The sequence below is a fragment of the Sus scrofa genome, chromosome 1, assembly GCF_054392235.1.
Source record: "Sus scrofa isolate SSC_HxYL_T2T_F1_AM1 chromosome 1, Sscrofa_HxYL_maternal_Yorkshire_Landrace_v2.0, whole genome shotgun sequence".
NCBI lineage: Eukaryota > Metazoa > Chordata > Mammalia > Artiodactyla > Suidae > Sus > Sus scrofa.
The window spans coordinates 174,663,456-174,682,469 of record NC_139383.1 but is presented as its reverse complement, the minus strand read 5'-3'; the positions used below and the strand labels follow the sequence as shown (position 1 = coordinate 174,682,469).

The following is a 19,014-nucleotide window of genomic DNA, read 5'->3' as shown; positions in this document are numbered from 1 at the left end:
GACCACAAAACAGCTGACCTATATACCCTTCAATAAATGTCAATAAACAAAAGGCAGACTGAGGAACTATTCCAGGTTAGAGGAGACTAAAGAGTTATGACAACTGAATACAAATGCATGAGCTAATCCCAGACTGCCTTCTGCTAATAAGGATGTAATAGGAACAGTTGGCAAAATCTGAGTAAGATCTGTAGCTAGGAGTTTCTGTTGTGGTTCAGTAGGTTAAGAACCAACACAGTGTCCATGAAGATGTGGGTTCAATCCCCAGCCTTGCTCAGTGGGTTAGAGATCCAGCATTGCTACAAGCTGCGGCATAGGTCACAGATGCAGCTCAGTTCTGGCATTGCTATGTGTGTGGCACAGGCCAGCAGCTGCAGCTCCGTTTTGATACCTAGCACAGGAACTCCCGTATGTGGCAGGGCTGGCCCTAAAAAGTAAAAAAAGATCTGTGCCTAAACACTGATGTAGCACTATTATCTAACTTGCTGATTTTGATCATTGTACTATAGATACGAAAAACTATATCCTTATTTTTAGGAAATACACATTGAAAAGCATTTGGGCATTTTAGGCACATTGTCTATCACTCTCAAATGGTGTAAAGAAAGAAATATTTATTTTAGAGAGAGGGAGAAAAAGAATAAAGCAAGTGTAGTAAAATATCAACATTTGAAAAATACAAGTTAGGGTATTTGCAAGTTCTCTGTACTATTATTGAAAACTTTATGTCTGCAATTGTCAAAAATCAAAGTTAAAAGAAAAAAATAATATGAAAGTATGGATTACTAACATCCCTTAATGAACTTGAGGATAAAAAAAAAAAAAAACAAAAAACAAAGCTGCACTGAAATGTAGAGGCTGTGCAATACATAGGGTTCACTGATGCACCAACGAACTACCTCCAAAACATACCATCAGCAAAATTATCTTAGGGAGTTATTTACTGTCAAATTCATGGGTGTCAAAAAAGGTCTATTCTGCCCCCCGCCCCGCTTGCCTTTTGGGGCTACACCTTCGGCCTATGGAAGTTCCCAGGCTAGGGGTTGAATCAGAGCTACAGCTGCCAGTCACAGCCACAGCCACGCAAGATCTGAGCCACATCTGTGACCTACACTACAGCTCACAGCAATGTGGAGTCCCCAAACCACTGCGCAAGGCCAGGGATCAAACCCGCATCCTCATGGATACTAGTCGAATTGTTTCTGCTGTGCCGCAATGGGAACTTTGAAACTCTGAGGTCTGTTCTAAAATAAGCAACACAATTAATTTTGAAGTTAACAATGAAGATATATTTTCTAATACATAATGCTGTATCTTTAAAAATAAAAAGCTATTTTTTTCCTTCCCACAACATGAGAATACAATGTAAATGCTCCCTCAATACTGTTAACATTTAAGGTAGAATTAAGCCTAATGAAAGTACTGTTCTATTTTCCTGTTTTTTTTTCTATGTATTAATATTTCTATATTAGTATATAGAAAAGTTTAGAACAAATATCCTAACACTTGCAAAACACAGATGTCCACTGATCTCTGATCCCACAGATCTACACTGCGATTTATGCAAGAAGCTGAGGAAACAGTGACTATATAGAGAGGAAAAGTGGTAGTAAGTAAAGCTCAAGCCTTGTTTGCTTTCACGTAATATTAATTAAGTAGTAAAAAAAGCTTAATCTAGAAGGTGTTTTAAGAGATTTAGCCAGGTATTCTTTATCATTCAGGAAAAAAAAAACAAAGCTCAATTTTAAATATTTATCACTGCTTATTGAAAGTTCACGTGTGAATGGATGGTTTAAGTTCAATGTTACAAAATGATACATACAACTGTTAACTGCAGATGGAAGAAAATACCTGGCCTCATCTTCACTTAATATCAGAATAAATGGTCTAAATATTTAGATCAGACTGGGCTAGAATTATAGCAGAGAAGATCTGATGGGACATAAAAAAATAACCCAAAGAGGACTAACTAAAAAGTTTTTTCAAGAGGCTTTTCAAAAGCTCTAAAAGACTCAGACTTTAAAGATGATTTAACTCACTTATCTGAGGACCAGCGAGGTTCATGACTTTAGTTACACAGGGAATGGGAGCAAAGTGATAATAAGCAAAAACTTACAACTCCCATATCTCAATTCCGTATTCAACAAACTGACTCAATAAAATCCATGTAAGTGCTTAGAAAGGAAAAATTTAGGATCTGCAAACATACTGCATATTCATCAGACCTTGCTTGCTTGAAACAATCTGCAATGAAACTTGACACAAAGATTCTAAAAGAAAGCTGTGTTCCTAAAACTGTTTAACCAACCCTAGCACCAGTTCTTTACTTACTACTTTTTTGATAACAGAATGCTATAAAATAGGTATATAAATGATCAATGTTTACTTGATTTTTAATGAATTTTTTAATGTCTTAGCAATATTTGGCTGATAATAAATGTTCACTATGTACCAGGGATAGCTAAGCTTTTTTTTTTCTTCCCCCAACAGCTGTGCCTGTGGCATATAGAAGTTCCCTGGTTAGGGATCAAATTGGAGCTGCAGCTGCAGGCCTACGCCACAGCAACACTGGATCAAAGCTGCATCTGTGAGCTACACCACAGCTTGCAGCAATGCCAGATCCTTAACCCACTGAGAGAGGCCAGGGTTAGAACCTGTATCCTCATGGACATTATGTCAGGTTCATGGGAATGCCCATATTTTACATGTACAAACTCATGTGCTCATTTTGGTGTCTCGAGTAGACGTCTCAAAGACAATGCTCTTCTATATATGTTAAGTTATAGAGACAAAAACCTTTAATCACAACATTAACAGTCAAATCAAATCATATCACAAGGTATTTATAAATACAAGCCCTCTCTTGAAAAGAACAGAACACTCCAAAACATCTTTCAGTTTTTCATAAGAAGAAACTAAAGCCTAGAAAGGTTAGGTAACTTGCCTAAGATTGTAGAGCTAATTATTAAGTGGAAAAGCCTAGAATAGAACCCAAGTCAGGGTACCAAGTCCATGCTCCTAAACCTTAAGTTTTATTTCTTACATATTTACAATAAGACATTTAAAAGCTAAAATTTGTTCACCTCTAATACAAGTGCCGCATAAAATGAATAAAAATCTTGTTACACTATAATTGGAAACTCATTTATTTAACCATTTCTGCATACAAACTTTTTAGAACACCACATAAAACTATTATACTCTAAATTGTGAAGTTTTATTTTATTTTATTTTTGGTCTTTTTAGAGCCACACCTGCAGCATATGGAGGTTCCCAAGCTAGGGGTCTAATCCAAGCTGTTGCTGCCAGCCTATGCCAGAGCCACAGCAATGCCAGACTGGAGCCGTGTCTGCAAACTACACCACAGCTCACAGCAACACCAGATCCTTAACCCATTGAACGAGGTCAGGGATCGAACCCACAACTTCATGGTTCCTACTCAGATTCGTTTCCACCGCGCCATGATGGGAACTCCAAATTGTGAGTTCTTAAGGTAATATACCTTTTAAAAGTACTTAAAAACAACTCACTGAAGCACTTATTAGAGGATTAAGATTACAATTTCAGATAAATTGTTCATTCTATTAAAGTCAGGGTAAATATAAGTCAAAACAAATAAAATGTCTTCCTATCCCTGAGTTCACCTGGTCTACACGTCTACCTTCCAAAACAGTATGAACTTTGTTCCTTCCCCACTACTTACTTAAACTTTTCAATATGTAATCACTGGCTGATTTTCTCCACAGATGACACCTTGCTTCTTATACAGTAATATCATGTTATTAAGTAAATACAATAATACATCAACATATCGAGTAAAAGAATTTTACTTTTTGTTTTTTCATCTGAATTTTTAAGAATATATTTTTCCCAGAGTTCTCTTATGGCAGAGTGGGTTAAGGATCCAGCACTATCATTGCAGCAGACTGGATCACTGCTGTGACACAGGTTTGATCCCTGGTCTGAGAACTTCCACATGCCATAGGCATGGCAAAAAAAAAAAAAAAAAAAAAAAACGTATTTTCCCCAAAGTGCTTCTTTAATACATCAGAACCAAGAACGCCTTTTCTTTACTGAATTTCAACAGGGCACTCCATATCTTTCCACAGATGGTATGTCAATATTTATCTTATAAAAATACATTTAATTAAAAAAATACAGCAACAACCAAAAAAAAGTACATTTAAGCATTGCTTTGTGCTTATGACCTTGAAGTAAGGAATACATGGACTGAAGTAATAACATATGTGAACAAATTATTGTCAAACCACTTTCCCCACTATAAACCAGATGAATTAGGACAAGTCAAACTCAGCAAGCAAGGGTTGTAACTGATTTTGTACTCTAAACAGGTCTTGCTATAGTAGCTCTCAAATGATAGCCATTCACAGATAGTGTGAGTTTATAGTTTAGCTTCTGATTAACTTGTTTAAATTACCTTCCTAATAATTCCAGTTCCCACTGGTATAGTCTAACATGCAAGTCTTACCTGTCAAGATTGTCTGAAAAGCAGCTTCTACATTTGTAGAGTCTAAAGCAGATGTCTCAATGAATGACAAACCATTCTTTTCTGTGGGGAAAACAGAAACTTCAGTCTTATCAAATTTTAATACAAAGGATCTGATACACTCGAGCCTTCAAAAGGAAAGTAACAGAACTTTTTAAAACCCAAGACCTCCCCAACATCTTGAGCAATAAGAGCACCATTCTACTTAAACTTTAACAGAGTAAATGTTACAGTGAGAAATTTTCATTGGCTTAATTTAAAAAACAAGTGTTACATTCAAATACTATCACTAGCAATGAATAATACTTGTCATAATGTTGTAACCTTATCAACCCAGCTATTGCCACCTCTTACTGTCCTTCTCCCCATAAACCACATACCTATGGAATGAATGTGAGTGGGTATGTGATTCACTTAGAATTCTGTGCCTATATTTTTTTTATTTTTTTTTTTAGGGCCACACCCGCAGCAAATGGAAGTTCCCAGGCTAGAGGTCAAATCAGAGCTACAGTTGCTGTTCTACGCCACAGCCACAGGAATGCAGGATACGAGCCACATCTACAACCTACACCACAGCTCAGAGCAATGCCAGATCCCCCACCCACTGAGCAAGTCCAGGGATCAAAACAGCATCCTCATGGATACTAGTCAAATTCGTTTCCACTGCACAGTGGGAACTCCTATAACTATATTATTTGAAATAAAGCTTCTTGCCTAGGAAACTGAAAAACTGGGATAGAAAAATTTTTTTTTTTAATTTTGTCTTTTACGAGCCACATTTGTGGCACATGGAAGTTCCCAGGCTAGGGGTCAAATTGAACTGCAGCTTCTGGCCTACACCACAGTCACACCAGATTTGAGCCATGTCTGCAACCTATACCATGGCTCATAGCAATGCCGGATCCTTAAGCCACTGAGCAGGGCCCAGGGACTGAACTCACATCCTCATGGACATTAGTCAGGTTTGTTTTCACTAAGGCAACAGGAACTCCATGTGACAGAAAACTGTATTCATGGCATAATCAATAACCAAAAGTCACAACTTTCACTAGCTGAGAATACACAACGTTGCCTTCTGGTAGGCTGTGCCTACCAACACAGAGGCAAGAGGTGGGTGGATCCTCTGTAAAGCCAGAAAAGTTAAACCTCCTAAGCAGCTACAGCCCTATTGGTCCTTAACACTCCCTGCGCCACTACTTTTCAATCCCACATAGAACAAGTCTTGGTGAAACATAGATAGCATGGATAAAGACAAGAAGCACAGAATAAACATGGATTTCATCTATCCTTTCCATGTAGAGAAAAGAAGACAGTATTTATATTCACTTTTTGGCAGCAAAATACAGTTTGGTAACTTAATGGTACGCAAAAGAATCATAAACTCATCACACACTTTCAAAACACTTTCAATACTTGCTGATCATTCATGTTTATCTTTCTCAAACTATTGTAAATGATTACCCTCATTGGGAGGGTTATCAAAACTCTAAGAATAATAAAGATCAGAGAGGATATAAATAAAATGTAGATTCTTAAAAAAACAGAAAAAAAGGAGTTCCTATTGAGGTGCCACGGAAACGAATCCAACTAGTATCCAACTAGTATCCGTGAGGATGTGGGCTGGATCCCTGGCCTCGCTCAGTAGGTTAAGGATCTGGTGTTACTGAGAGCTGTGGTGTAGGTCGAAGACGCAGCTTAGATCCCCTGCTGTTGTGAGTGTGGCACAGGCTAGCAGCAGCACGTCTGATTCAACCCCTAGCCTGGGAACTTCCATATGTCATGGGTGCAGCCCTTAAAGAAAAAAAAAAAAAAGAGAAAGAAAGAAAAAGAAAAATGGAGTTCCCTGGTGGCTCAGCAGGCTAAGGTTCCAGTGCTGTCACTGCTACAGCTCAGGTTGCTGGTGTGGCACAGGTTAGATCACTAACCCCTAAAAATAAATAAATAAATAAATAAAAATCTGTAAAACCAAGAGTTGGTTCTTTGAAAAAGGAAACAAAATTGAAAAACTTCTGGCCAGGCTCACCATGAAGAGAGAGAACCCAAACAAACAAAATAAGAATGAAAGAGGAATAATTACAACTGATACCACAGATATATAAAAAATCCTAAGAGAATGCTATGAACAATTATATACCAATAAATCAGAGAACCTAGAAGAAATAGACAAGTTTCTAGAAACATACAGCCCAACGAAACTGAATCAAGAATAAAAAGGCAATGTGAGCAGGCCAGTTACTCAAAATGAAATATAATCTGTAATCTTAAAAAAAAAAAAAAAAAAAAAAAAACCCTCCATCCAAACAAAAGTCCAAGACCAGATGGCTTCAATGGGGAATTCTATCAAACATACAAAGAAGAACTTATACCAATTTTTCTCAAACTCTTCCAAAAGACTGAAGAGAAGACTCCCAAAGTCATTCTATCAAGCCACCATCACCCTGATAGCAAAACCAGACAAAGACACTACCAAAATAAAAATTTACAGACCAGTATCTTTGATGAGTATAGATGCACAATTTCTCAACAAAACATTGGCAAACCAAATCCAACAACACAGAAAAAACATCACACACCACAACCAAGTTGGCTTCATCCTAGGGTCATAAAGAGAGTTCAACATATACAAACCAATCAATGTGATCCACCACATCAACAAAAGACAAAAAACACACGATCATCTCAAAAGATGCAGAAAAAGCATTTGATACAATTCAATATCCATTCATGATTAAAAACTCTTAACGAAGTGGGTACAGAAGGAACATATCTCAACATAATAAAAGCTGAATGAACTTCTTTGCAGAACAGATACTGACTCACAGACTTTGAAAAACTTTTGGTTTCCAAAGGAGACAGTTCGGTGGGTTGGGGGATGTGCTGGGGTGGTGGGATGGAAAATCCTATAAAATTCGATTGTGATGATCATTGTACAACTATAAATGTAATAAGCTCATTGAGTAATAAAAAATAAACTAAGAAGGATTATGCAAAAAAAAAAAAAAATAGTAAAAAGCTACTTACTACAAACCCACAGCTGACATAGTATTCAATGATGAAAAGCTGAAAGATTGGAACAAGACAAGGATGCCCACTCTCACCATGTCTATTCAACATAGTACACGAAGTCCTAGCCATGCCAATCAAACAAGAAAAAAGAAATGGATATTCAAATTGGAAAGGACGAGGTAAAACTGTCATTCTTTGCAGATGACAAGATACCATATATAGAAGACTTTAAAAACTTCACATGAGGGAGTTCCCGTCGTGGCGCAGTGGTTAGCGAATCCGACTAGGAACCATGAGGTTGCGGGTTCGGTCCCTGCACTTGCTCAGTGGGTTAACGATCTGGCGTTGCCGTGAGCTGTGGTGTAGGTTGCAGACGCGGCTCGGATCCCGCGTTGCTGTGGCTCTGGCGTAGGCTGGTGGCTGCATCTCCGATTGGACCCCTAGCCTGGGAACCTCCATATGCCGTGGGAGCGGCCCAAGAAATAGCAAAAAGACAAAAAAAAATAAAATAAAATAAAAACTTCACATGAAAACTACTAGAACTGACAATTCCGCAATGAAGCAGGATACAAGATAACACACATTTCTTTAAACTAGCAAATAAATATTAGAAAGGGAAAGGTTTTTTTTAAAATATCTTTTAAAATCACATAAATAAAATAAAATAAAATACTTAGGAATAAACCTGACCAAAAAGGTAAAAGAGGTGTACACTGAGAGCAATAAAACATTAATAAAGGAAACTGAAAGGATTTATAGAAAAATATCCCATGCTCTTGGACTGGAAGAATTAATACTGTTAAAACAGCCACAGTGCCCAAAGCAATTTACAGATTTAATGCAATCCCTTTTAAATTACTCATGACATTTTTCATAGAACTAGAACAAATAATCCTAGAATTTACAAAGAACCATAAAAGACCCAGAATTGCCAAGCAATCCTAAGGAAAAAGAACAAAGCAGGAGGCATAAATCTCCCAGACCTCAGACAATACTACAAAGCTAGAGTAATCAAAACAGCATGGTATTGGCACAAAAACAGACATATGGATCATTAGAACAGAGATTCCAGAAATAAACTGTATGGTCACGTAATCTTCAACAAAGGAGGTAAGAATACACAGTGGGGAAAAGACAGTCTCTTCAGCAAGTGATGCTGGGAGAGCTGGACAGCTGTATGCAAATCAAAGACATTAGAACATACCCTCACACCATACACAAAAAATAAACCCAAAATGGCTTAAAGGCTTAAATATAAGACATGATACCATAAAACTCCTAGAAGAGAACATAGGCCAAACATTCTCTGACATAAACCATATCAATGTTTTCTTAGGTCAGTCTACCAAGGCAATATACATAAAAGCAAAAATAAACAAATGGGACTTAGACTTAAGAGCTTTTGCACAGCAAAGGAAACCATAAACAAAAAGACAACCTGGAATTTCCACTGTGGCACAACAGAATCAGCAGCATCTTGGAGTGCCAGGACACAGGTTCAATCCCCCACCCAGCACAATGGGTTAAAGGAGACCATGTTGGCCACAGCTGCAGCTTGGGTCACAACTGCAGCTGGGATCTGATCCCTGGCCCGGATACACTGCAGGCCAAAAAAGAAAAAAAGAAAAACAAAGACAGCCTATGGAATGGGAGAAAATATTTGAAAATGATGTGACTGATAAGGGATTCATTTCCAAAATATACAAATTTGTAACTCATATAACTCAATAACAGAAAACAAACAAAAAAACCCAATCAAAAAATGAACAGAAGACCTAAATTGACATTTCTCCAAAGAAGACACACAAATAGCCAATAGGCACATGAAAAGATGCTCAACATCTCTAATTATTAGAGAAATGCAAATCAAAATTACACTGAGGTACCACCTCACACTGGTCAGAATGGCCATCATTAAAATTTACAAATAACAAATGCTGGAGAGGGAGTGGAGAAAAGCAAACTTTCCTATACTGTTGATGGAAATGTAAATTAGTGCAATCATCATGGAGAACAGTATGAGCCTTGCAGCTCAGCAGGTTAAGAATCTGATATCCATGAGGATATGGGTTCGATCCCTGGCCCCACTCAGTGGGTTAAGGACCTGGTGTTGCCATGAGCCATGGTGTAGGTCACAGAAGCAGCTTGGATCCAGCACTGCTATGGCTATGGCACAGGCCTGCACCTACAGCTCCAAATTGACCCCTACCCCGGGAACTTCCATATGCCAAAGGTGCAGCCATAAAAAGAAAAAGGGAAAAGAAAAAAAATCTAAAAATAGAGTTACATATGATCCAGCAATCCCACTCCTGGGCATATATTCAAACAAAACTGTGATGTGAAGACACATGCACCTCTATGTTCACAATAGCACCATTTACAACAGCCAAGACATGGAAATAACAAAATGTCCACTGACAAATGAATGGATAAAGATGTGATGTGTGTGTATGTACACATACATACACATATAAAATGGAATATTACTCAGCCAAAAAGAATGAAATAACACCATTTACAGCTACATGGATAGACCTAATCATACTAAGTGAGGTAAATCAGAAAAAGAAAGACAAATACCATATGATATTACTTATATGTAGAATCTAAAATATGACAGAGGGAGTTCCCTTGTGGCATAGTGGGTTAAGAAGCCAGCATTGTCACTGCAGCAGCTCAGGTCACTGCCATGGTATGGGTTTGATCCCTGGTCCAGGAACTTCCATATGCCATGGATGCAGCCAAAAAAATAACATATAACACAAGTTAACTTATTTATGAAACAGAAACAGGCTCACAAACACATACAACAGACTTGAGGTTGCCAAAGGCAGGTGGATTGGAAGTTTGAGACTAGCAAGATGCAATTACATACAGAATGGATAAACAACAAGATCCTATTGCATAGCACAGGGGGAGAAATACAGAATCACTGTAATGTGGAATTCATATCACTAACCTGCAAAAGCTCTTGCTTCATCTGTAGGAACTGCCCTGAGATGACGCAAATCACTCTTATTGCCCACAAGCATGATAACAATGTTACTATCAGCATGATCTCTCAGTTCTTTCAGCCATCGTTCCACATTTTCATATGTGAGATGTTTAGCAATGTCATAAACCAATAAGGCACCTACAGCTCCACGATAGTATCTGAAAACAGAAACATGTATTTAACTACTAGCAAACAACCACAAGATAGAAGGGAATGCCAGAAAAGACTAAGTATAGAGATTTACATATTTTTTAAACATACTTACAAATTTTAAAATTGTAATAGTGGAATTCTTAAAAAGAAAACAAAATAGTACCTTTTTCCAATACCAAAAGTGAGCTAATTCACTTTGGCAGCGTATTTCACATAAGTTAAAAACTATGAAACTTACGCTGATGTTATAGCTCGGTATCGCTCTTGCCCTGCTGTGTCCCATATCTGTGCCTTTATTGTTTTCCCATCAACCTGGATGCTTCTTGTTGCAAACTCTACGCCAATGGTGCTCTTGCTTTCAAGATTAAACTCATTTCGAGTAAATCGAGACAGGAGATTACTCTTTCCAACACCAGAATCTCCAATAAGGACAACTGGAAAGACAAAGAACTTAATGTCACATGAATGCGGCAAACACAGAATACCACGTTTTAAAAGCAAAAAACTTTTTGCTTAAGGAGTCTGATTTTTAAATAGAGATGAGGGTTGGGGAGGAGCCGAGTAGCCCATGTTCTTGACCTGTTACCAACTGACAAAACCTAGTTATTCCTTTTAACCTGTTTCTACCTGCATGGTGACTTCCACACATCATTTGCCTAGTACAGATAATAGTATCCTGTCTTGCACATGCCGATTTTAACCATAGGTCTACTAGGCACTGATGACCAGCTAATGCATTAATTAACAATTAATGCTATACCAACCTTACCACCTTAGAAAGTAATAAACTTGAAAAGTCAATCTTAAGCCAAATGAACAATTTGTGATATTAAAATATCAGACATGAAAGCAACAATGGATAATAGCAGTGGTGAGCAGAGAAAGAATGAATATGTTCTACTCAGTTTCATCAAAGCCTGGGTGTGATCTCAGGACTCATATTTAGTCAAAATGAAACGCACTTAACATATGAGGCATCAATTTTATAAACTCTGCCACCAAGATCAAAGACAATGACCCTTTCACAGTTACACGTACCAAATTGGCAGGAAACTAGAGATCCCTTCAAAAACAAACACCCATAAGTTTAACAAGGGCCCTAGTGAGCTGACTGATAATTCTGAGTCAAGCCAAAACAAGGAGGATATATACACTTTCACTTACAACATAACCATCTAAAGAAAAAGATTTGATTAGATGAATTTATTTCCTATGATTACTATAGGAGACAGTTTATTTACTAGCTAAATATAGTGGATTCTTTTTCACCTAGAGTAAACAATGGGGATATAGGCAGTTAACTTGTTTTAAACCATTTCTACCTGAATTTTTTTTTAGGGCCACACTCACATATTTGGAAGTTCTCGGGCTAGGGGTCAAATCAGAACTGCAGCTGCCAGCCTACACCACAACCACAGTAACACCAGATCTGAGCTTTGTCTGACCTATATCACAGCCCACGGCAATGCTGGATCCTTAACCCACTGAGCAGGGCCAGGGATTGAACCCAAGTCTTCATGGATACTAATCAGGTTCGTTACCGCTGAGCCACAACAGGAACTCATCTACCTTAATTTAAACAACAAATGAGTTCACAGGTTTACAGAATCAGGGCTTGGTAACATTTTTTGCCCTTTGTAAAAATTTTAATCTGCATTTTAGAAAATATTATACTTATTCCCACTGTTGACTACTAATGCCTCTTCTTAGTTTTTACTAGCTAATTAGTTCAGGAAACAGGACTAGAAAATCAAACATGCAAGAATGACACACCACGCCTTACTAAAGATTTAGGATTTGGTGGGGGATGGGATTGGGGAGGGAAGTAACTGATAGCTCACTGCACTCAGGTCAGAGGGCAGACAGTCCCTTATGCATTCCTTCCTTGCCATGAAAGCAGACAGATGCTGGCCTCTGGACAGTCTAGAAGACAGTACATTATCAAATGCTTATCTTTCTGGCTTCCTCTATCAGCTGATTCAGCAAGAAATCATCCAGGCGCAGTAACTCAACGCCGCAAAATGTACTGTTATTTTTCATTACAGAGTCAATTAGAGGTGTCAAAGGCACTGTTGCACACAGAGATAATAGTAAATACTTTCCTTTAATTGGATGCCAGGGAAGAAGATGCTATGGTCATGAAAGTAACATAAAAATAACACATTTCCAATTTTACAGGATGGTTGGTTGACATGTTAGTTTCCAAGGTCCACTATTCTAAATGTGAGGTGAAATCTCAGTTTCAGTAAGAAAGTCTACCCTATTAGTAGAGTATATTCACTACTGCCTCTTAGTGCAAAAGGCTGGATGTCTTGCTGAGGAAATCTTTGAATCTTTTCTGGCCCCAAACCAGCACTGAGGTATAAAAGCCCTAGGTGACGAATGAATAGGAAAGATGGGGAAAACCAAAATGTTTAATGTTTCTACTCCATAGGCACTCAGACATATCAATCAGATATATCGATTTAGAAGCCAGTCATTTAGTTTAAAGCCAAAGGGCAACATATCTAGAATGACAATGCCTTTGGAAAATAAAATAAATAAATCAAAGAACACTTTCTCCATCCCACAAAAACTTTAATACTCTCGAAGTTTTGTTTTCTTGACTTTTGATCATTTTAACTAATGATTACATTCATTATCTCCCCATCCTCAAATCTTTTGGGGGGAGGGGGGGGTTAGGGCTTTTTAGTACTTGTGGCATGTGGAAGATTCCCCAGGCTAGGGGTCAAATGGGAGCTGCAGCTGCCGGCCTACATCACAGCTCACAGTAACACAGATCCTTAAGCCACTGAGCAAGGCCAGGGATCGAATCCACATCCTCATGAATACTAGTCAGGTTCTTAATCCACTGAGCCACAACAGGAACTCCCATCCTCAAAACTTCATGCCATTGTTAAGGATAGGTCATTTTTTTCCCTTGATGTAACCAATTCATTTTAAAATAAAAACGAGCACTCTTATCTGAAAAAATAAGTAATATAAATAAAGACGCATGTATACTTTATACAGTATAAAATAGTTATCTCAACTAGACCTGGACAAGGTTGCCAGAATTATGACTAGCAACTCATTAAAGGATTATATCTTAAATGACAACAAAAGATATTGGTTAAGAATAGTGCTGTCAAGATAATGCTGAGAAATGACAAGATAAGGAAAGCTGCTTCTATTCAGTTACCAAATGAGAAACCACAAAAGAAGGATTATATTTAGGATCCTTAAAAAAAAATACTAGAGTAGGAGTTCCCGTCGTGGCGCAGTGGTTAATGAATCCGACCAGGAACCATGAGGTTGCAGGTTCAATCCCTGCCCTTGCTCAGTGGATTAATGATCTGGCGTTGCCGTGAGCTGTGGTGTAGGTTACAGACGTGGCTCGGATCCCGAGTTGCTGTGGCTCTGGCATAGGCTGGCAGATACAGCTCCAATTAGACCCCTAGCCTGGGAACGTCCATATGCCGCAGGAGCACCCCAAGAAATGGCAAAAAGACAAAAAAAAATATATATATATATATATACACCAGAATAGATTAAATTATCTACAAAACATAAGATAATTTACTGGCTATGATTAAAAAAAAAAAAATCCTCGGAGTTCCCATTGTGGCTCAGTGGCTAATGAATCCGACTAGGAACCATGAGGTTGCCAGTTCAATCCTTGGCCTCACTTAGTGGGTTAGGGACCCAGCATTGCCATGAGCTGTGGTGTGGGTCTCAGACACGGCTCAGATCCCACGTTGCTGTGGCTCCGGCATAGGCCAGCAGCTACAGCTCTGATTAGACACCTAGCCTGGGAACCTCCATATGCCACAGGAGAGGCCCTAGAAAAAAAAAAGACAAAAAATAAAAAAAATTTTTAAAAATCCTCAAGTTCATGGACTCAAACTCAATTTCTAATCAAAACAGTTTCTCATTAAGATTACAATATTTAACTGCTGTTTTAAAATGTGACAAATCATATAACTACATCCTATAGTTCAAGAAAGGAATTTTCAAATGACTTTCCTATATTTTCCATAATTAGTGTCTTAATAGTACTTCCACTTTAAACATTTTATAACTATAGCCATCTATATGACATATATAACACATACATATATACATATGTGAGTGAGTGTGTGTAAGCATTAAATAACAGCACCTATATATAAAAAACATTTATAGCATTTCTAAATCTGGTAATATTCATTACCACTTGGTTAACTTCATCTGCTGAATCTTAAGTACCATCTCTAATACCTCATACTAAATTTGGTTTTTTATACATCAAATATTAGACTGCTAAACAGAATATACATATCAATTGACCATTATTTAATAAAAACTTTCAACTCTTCAACCATATTTAGTTTTATACACTATCTTACAAACTAATGTCCTGGACTAAAATTTAATTCCACAAATCAATCACAGAATCTCAGAATTAAAAGTTATCACCTGAAGGAGTAACTGATGATTTTCATACTAGTTTTTATAAACAAACTTGGAGATCCTTCTACTCTTTCAACTATATTCATAGTCCAACCTCACCAAGAGTCTTTAAAATAAAACACACTCAATAAGGCTGAAATCTAGAGAAGTTTTTCCAGACTCAGCAGAACCCAAATTGCTCAACCAAAAGTTGTGAAAGAAAAACTATCAAGACACAAGATAACAAAGTTCCTATGATCAGTTCCACTGACAATCAAATGAGGTTAATTACTACTGACCTTCAATGAGATTGAAAAGAAAATGGTGTAGACTACTAATCTACATATTTTCAGAAAATGTGACTCTGGATTGGTGTCTACCACAATATTTGTAAACTGGAACTTGATTCGTGTTTCACTTATGTGTCCTGCAGGGCCTTAACCACACTGTATGTAAATATTTGTGGAATTAAAGTTTTTAAAACAAAAAGTCAAGTTTTAAAAAATAAAATAAATTCCCACCATCACCAAAAATCTCACTGTTGAGCTAACTAAAGATTAATATTTGAGAACAAATACATAATTTAGAATAATCCTGCTGGCTCCACATTACATTCCCATTTGGACCACTCCATCCTATACCAATTCAAATATCCCTTCATTTTCAATTGGTTAGAGTTACCAACTAACTTCCAATTCCTTCAACTATTAAGTTTGCTAGGTAAGCCTTCGTCCAAGTATGCAGCTGCAGCATCTCAGACAACAAATCTATGTAGAAGGAAACCATTTTAAAATGAAATTATTGTTGCTTCACTTTAAATTATAATTTTATAAATAAGAAATGGGTTAAATAATCATCACAAGTTAAAAAGTGACTCATATCCTGTAAGAGCTTTAAAAAAGTGGAAATTTTTCTCAGCGCAATTTTTAAAACACCCCATCAAACAGCAAAACATGTAACAAATGAAACCATAACCCATGGAAACAATATTATTTTTTAGAAGATCCCACCTGGTTTTAGGTTTTTTACTAATACTCTCATATTTATAGGTTTAAAGTTTAAAAAAAAAAAACTGACAAGAACCACAGTAACTTCTTTCACATTATTACCATATTTGAGTCCTCACAGAAGCTAACATTTTACAACCTATCTCATTTAATTCTCACACCAGCCCTGAGAGGTATTATTTCTTTTTTATAGATGAGGGAAGAGAGGCTCAAACAAGTCAACTTTCCCAAGGTCACAAAACAAATTTAAGACCTGAGTCAGTATTTGAATCCAGGCCTGGATGATTCCAAAGTGCTGTGCTCTCTCAATCATTGCTTGTAGGATGGTCTAAACCCAAAGCTAAGTTAAAAATCCCCTAAGCCAATCAAGGATAATTAGTGAACTTAGTGAAAAAAATAACTGGCTTCTATAACCAACATCCAAGTTCTAAACCAAACAGGAGAAATATTCTGATAGTTTATCTTGCTCTAAATTAATTACTTCAAAGCTAGCTAGCTAGCTGCCCGCTGTTCTTGTACCTTATTTAAAAAAAACAAATCTCCCTTTAATGACTAACACCGGTCTTCAGAGTCTCACTAAATATTTTCACCAGACCTCAGATGCCTTTAACCAATAGCATACAAATGAATCCATGTTCCCTTTCTGTATCTGTAAAAATGACTTTCCACTATGTGGGAGGTGGGGGTAGGAGTGCATAGTGAAGGTACTCACCCTATATAAAACTTGAGAAGACTAAGTGCTTATAAAGGTATATCATCAGCTATAATGCCAAGATTCGCAAAGTACTGGTAAAGCAATGTTTCTCGCTTTGTTTAGTCAACCATTCTCAGCACCCAGTGGCAAAGTCAGACACAGTCACCAAGCTTAACATTCTTTTTTAACTCCACCCTCCACTGTAAAGCTTTAATAGCAATGGCTTCTTCCTCCCTGGTAATGATCTTTGTTCAGCATACTACTGATGGCTGCCCTCCTAATTCAGGAGCAGAGAAAGAGCATCAGAGAGAGCGCATTCACTGAACAAAAAAAGCATTTACTGTACTTTTCTCTCTGAAAACTGTACCTTTTATCTTTGTTGATTAAAAAAAAAAACAAACTATTTGGATTCTTTCTGGACTAGCCAATAAGCAATTTTTCTTCACTCCACCCTCCAATGTTTTGTCCAAGGGCACTACATGTTTCCCTATCTTATAAAAAATATTTAATTTGACCAAAGAGCACACAACTTCGCCATGCGCCCCCCTCCCAACTCCCATATTTTGGCAAAGGTATGTGACCAACTAGGACTCTTCCCTTCCTGTTCTAAAAACACCAAAAGGTTGGATCCTCCCAGTGTTGCAGCAGGAAGCAACCAGTCCATAGCGATAAAGCAAGCTAGTATTTGTGCAGCGCACAACCTTTCCTGCTCAGGAACTGGGCCTTCAGGTCTGGCAAGGATAACAGCCGCCACCCATCCGCAACCCCTTGTCGGGAGCAGTGTTAAGAGTTATCCTGGGCTGGTTGCCGCTGGGTAGGGAGGGTAGGAGAAAAAAAGGATGGGTGCAAGTCACATCGGTCTGCCGGTCACTGCGACAAGTACGCGCGTGGGTGATGGGACCATCCCTCTTGCCCTAACCCCCACCACCACCACCACCACCCTCAGGGTCGCACAGGAGACACGGGAGAGCTCCTAAACTAAACTATGTGGGGAGAGGAGGCAGAAAAAGAGTTACCAACCACGGGGGCTGTGCGCGAAGGTTACGGACCTCGAGAGCTGTGGGGCGGGTGGGGGTGGGGCCGCTGGCCCGTTTGGGTTTTAACCAGGGCCTGGCCAAGGAGATGGGAGAACCGGACTAGGAGAGGCGTCTGGCCGTGGGGAGGGGCGTGAGGAGACGCAGAGGAGAGGCTTGCCCAAGGGGAAAGGGAGGTTGATAAGAAAAAGACCTGTAGTGGAAGTGTGCGCCGAAGGAAAGGTGTGGGAGCAAAGAGAAAGGCCTGTCAGAGGGGCTCGGGATGTCTGCTGAGGGGGCGCCCAACCCGAAAAGATGGAAGGTGGGAGGGGCTCCCCTTTGAAGAGGCCGTGGAACCCGGGAAATAAGGAAGGCGATGTGGGAGAAGGCAGTCAGCAGCGAGAAGGGGGCACGGTAGGGACGCTGAGGCTTCCTAAGGCCTCCGGGGAGGTCGCTAAGAGCCAGTGTGGAGCCTAAGTGAGGGGGAAAAAAAGGGACTGAGCTGCGAGACGGCAAAACGAACCGCACTGAGAGGAAGGGCTGAGGAAGGCCAATCTCAGAGCCGGGGCAGCCCGCCGGGCGGGTCCCCCGGGAGTGTCCCAGGCCCCCGAACCGGGACTCGGGGGCCTGTCCGAGAGCCCACAGCCTCACCTTTGAAGAGGTAGTCGTACTCGTCGTCGCGGGTGCCCATGGCCAGGCGGAGGAGCGAAGGGGCGGGAGCAGTAGAGAGACCGGTGGGACCAGGGGGCGTCGCTGCAGGGGTAACCCAAGCGCCGAGCTTCAGCTGCCGGACCGGGTGAAGAACCCCTCCCTGCCGCTACGCCACTTCCGGCAGGCCCCAGCCCCTAAGGGGAAGTACTTCCGGGGAGGCAGTACTCCGCCCCTGAATCCAAGAAGGCGGTAGGCGTGAACCTCGTGGGTCTCAAGTTCTGAGCCACTCCAGAAGGTTCCGAGGAGCTACTGAGCCCCGGCCTGTCGACTGACCGCACTCCCAGCTGCTGCTCACCACACTTCCTGGTCTCCTTTATTCCGCGGGCCGCCAGGCGGAGAAGCCGGGCGCTGGAGAGCACTGCAACACTGATTCCTTTGGTGGAACTGTGGATGGGGGCGGGGTTATCTAAGGATTAGAGAGCCGAAGGCGGCCTCTTGAGCGTGTCGGTTCCATGGTGTAATGGTTAGCACTCTGGACTCTGAATCCAGCGATCCGAGTTCAAATCTCGGTGGAACCT

At 39.5% G+C, this 19,014-nt stretch overlaps 1 protein-coding gene and 1 non-coding gene across 2 annotated transcripts in view; one reads left to right on the top strand and one right to left on the bottom strand.

Moving 5' to 3' along the window:
- Positions 1 to 18,476, bottom strand: part of RAB11A (RAB11A, member RAS oncogene family) — a 29,480-nt gene extending 11,004 nt beyond the window's left edge. Inside the window, 4 exon segments of the mRNA NM_001031788.1 lie at positions 4,490 to 4,570; positions 10,473 to 10,666; positions 10,900 to 11,095; positions 18,437 to 18,476. Of these exon segments, the coding sequence (NP_001026958.1) occupies positions 4,490 to 4,570; positions 10,473 to 10,666; positions 10,900 to 11,095; positions 18,437 to 18,476 (511 nt within the window).
- A 466-nt stretch (positions 18,477 to 18,942) lies between these two features.
- Positions 18,943 to 19,014, top strand: TRNAQ-CUG (transfer RNA glutamine (anticodon CUG)). The gene has a single exon. It is a non-coding gene; the product is annotated as a tRNA-Gln (tRNA).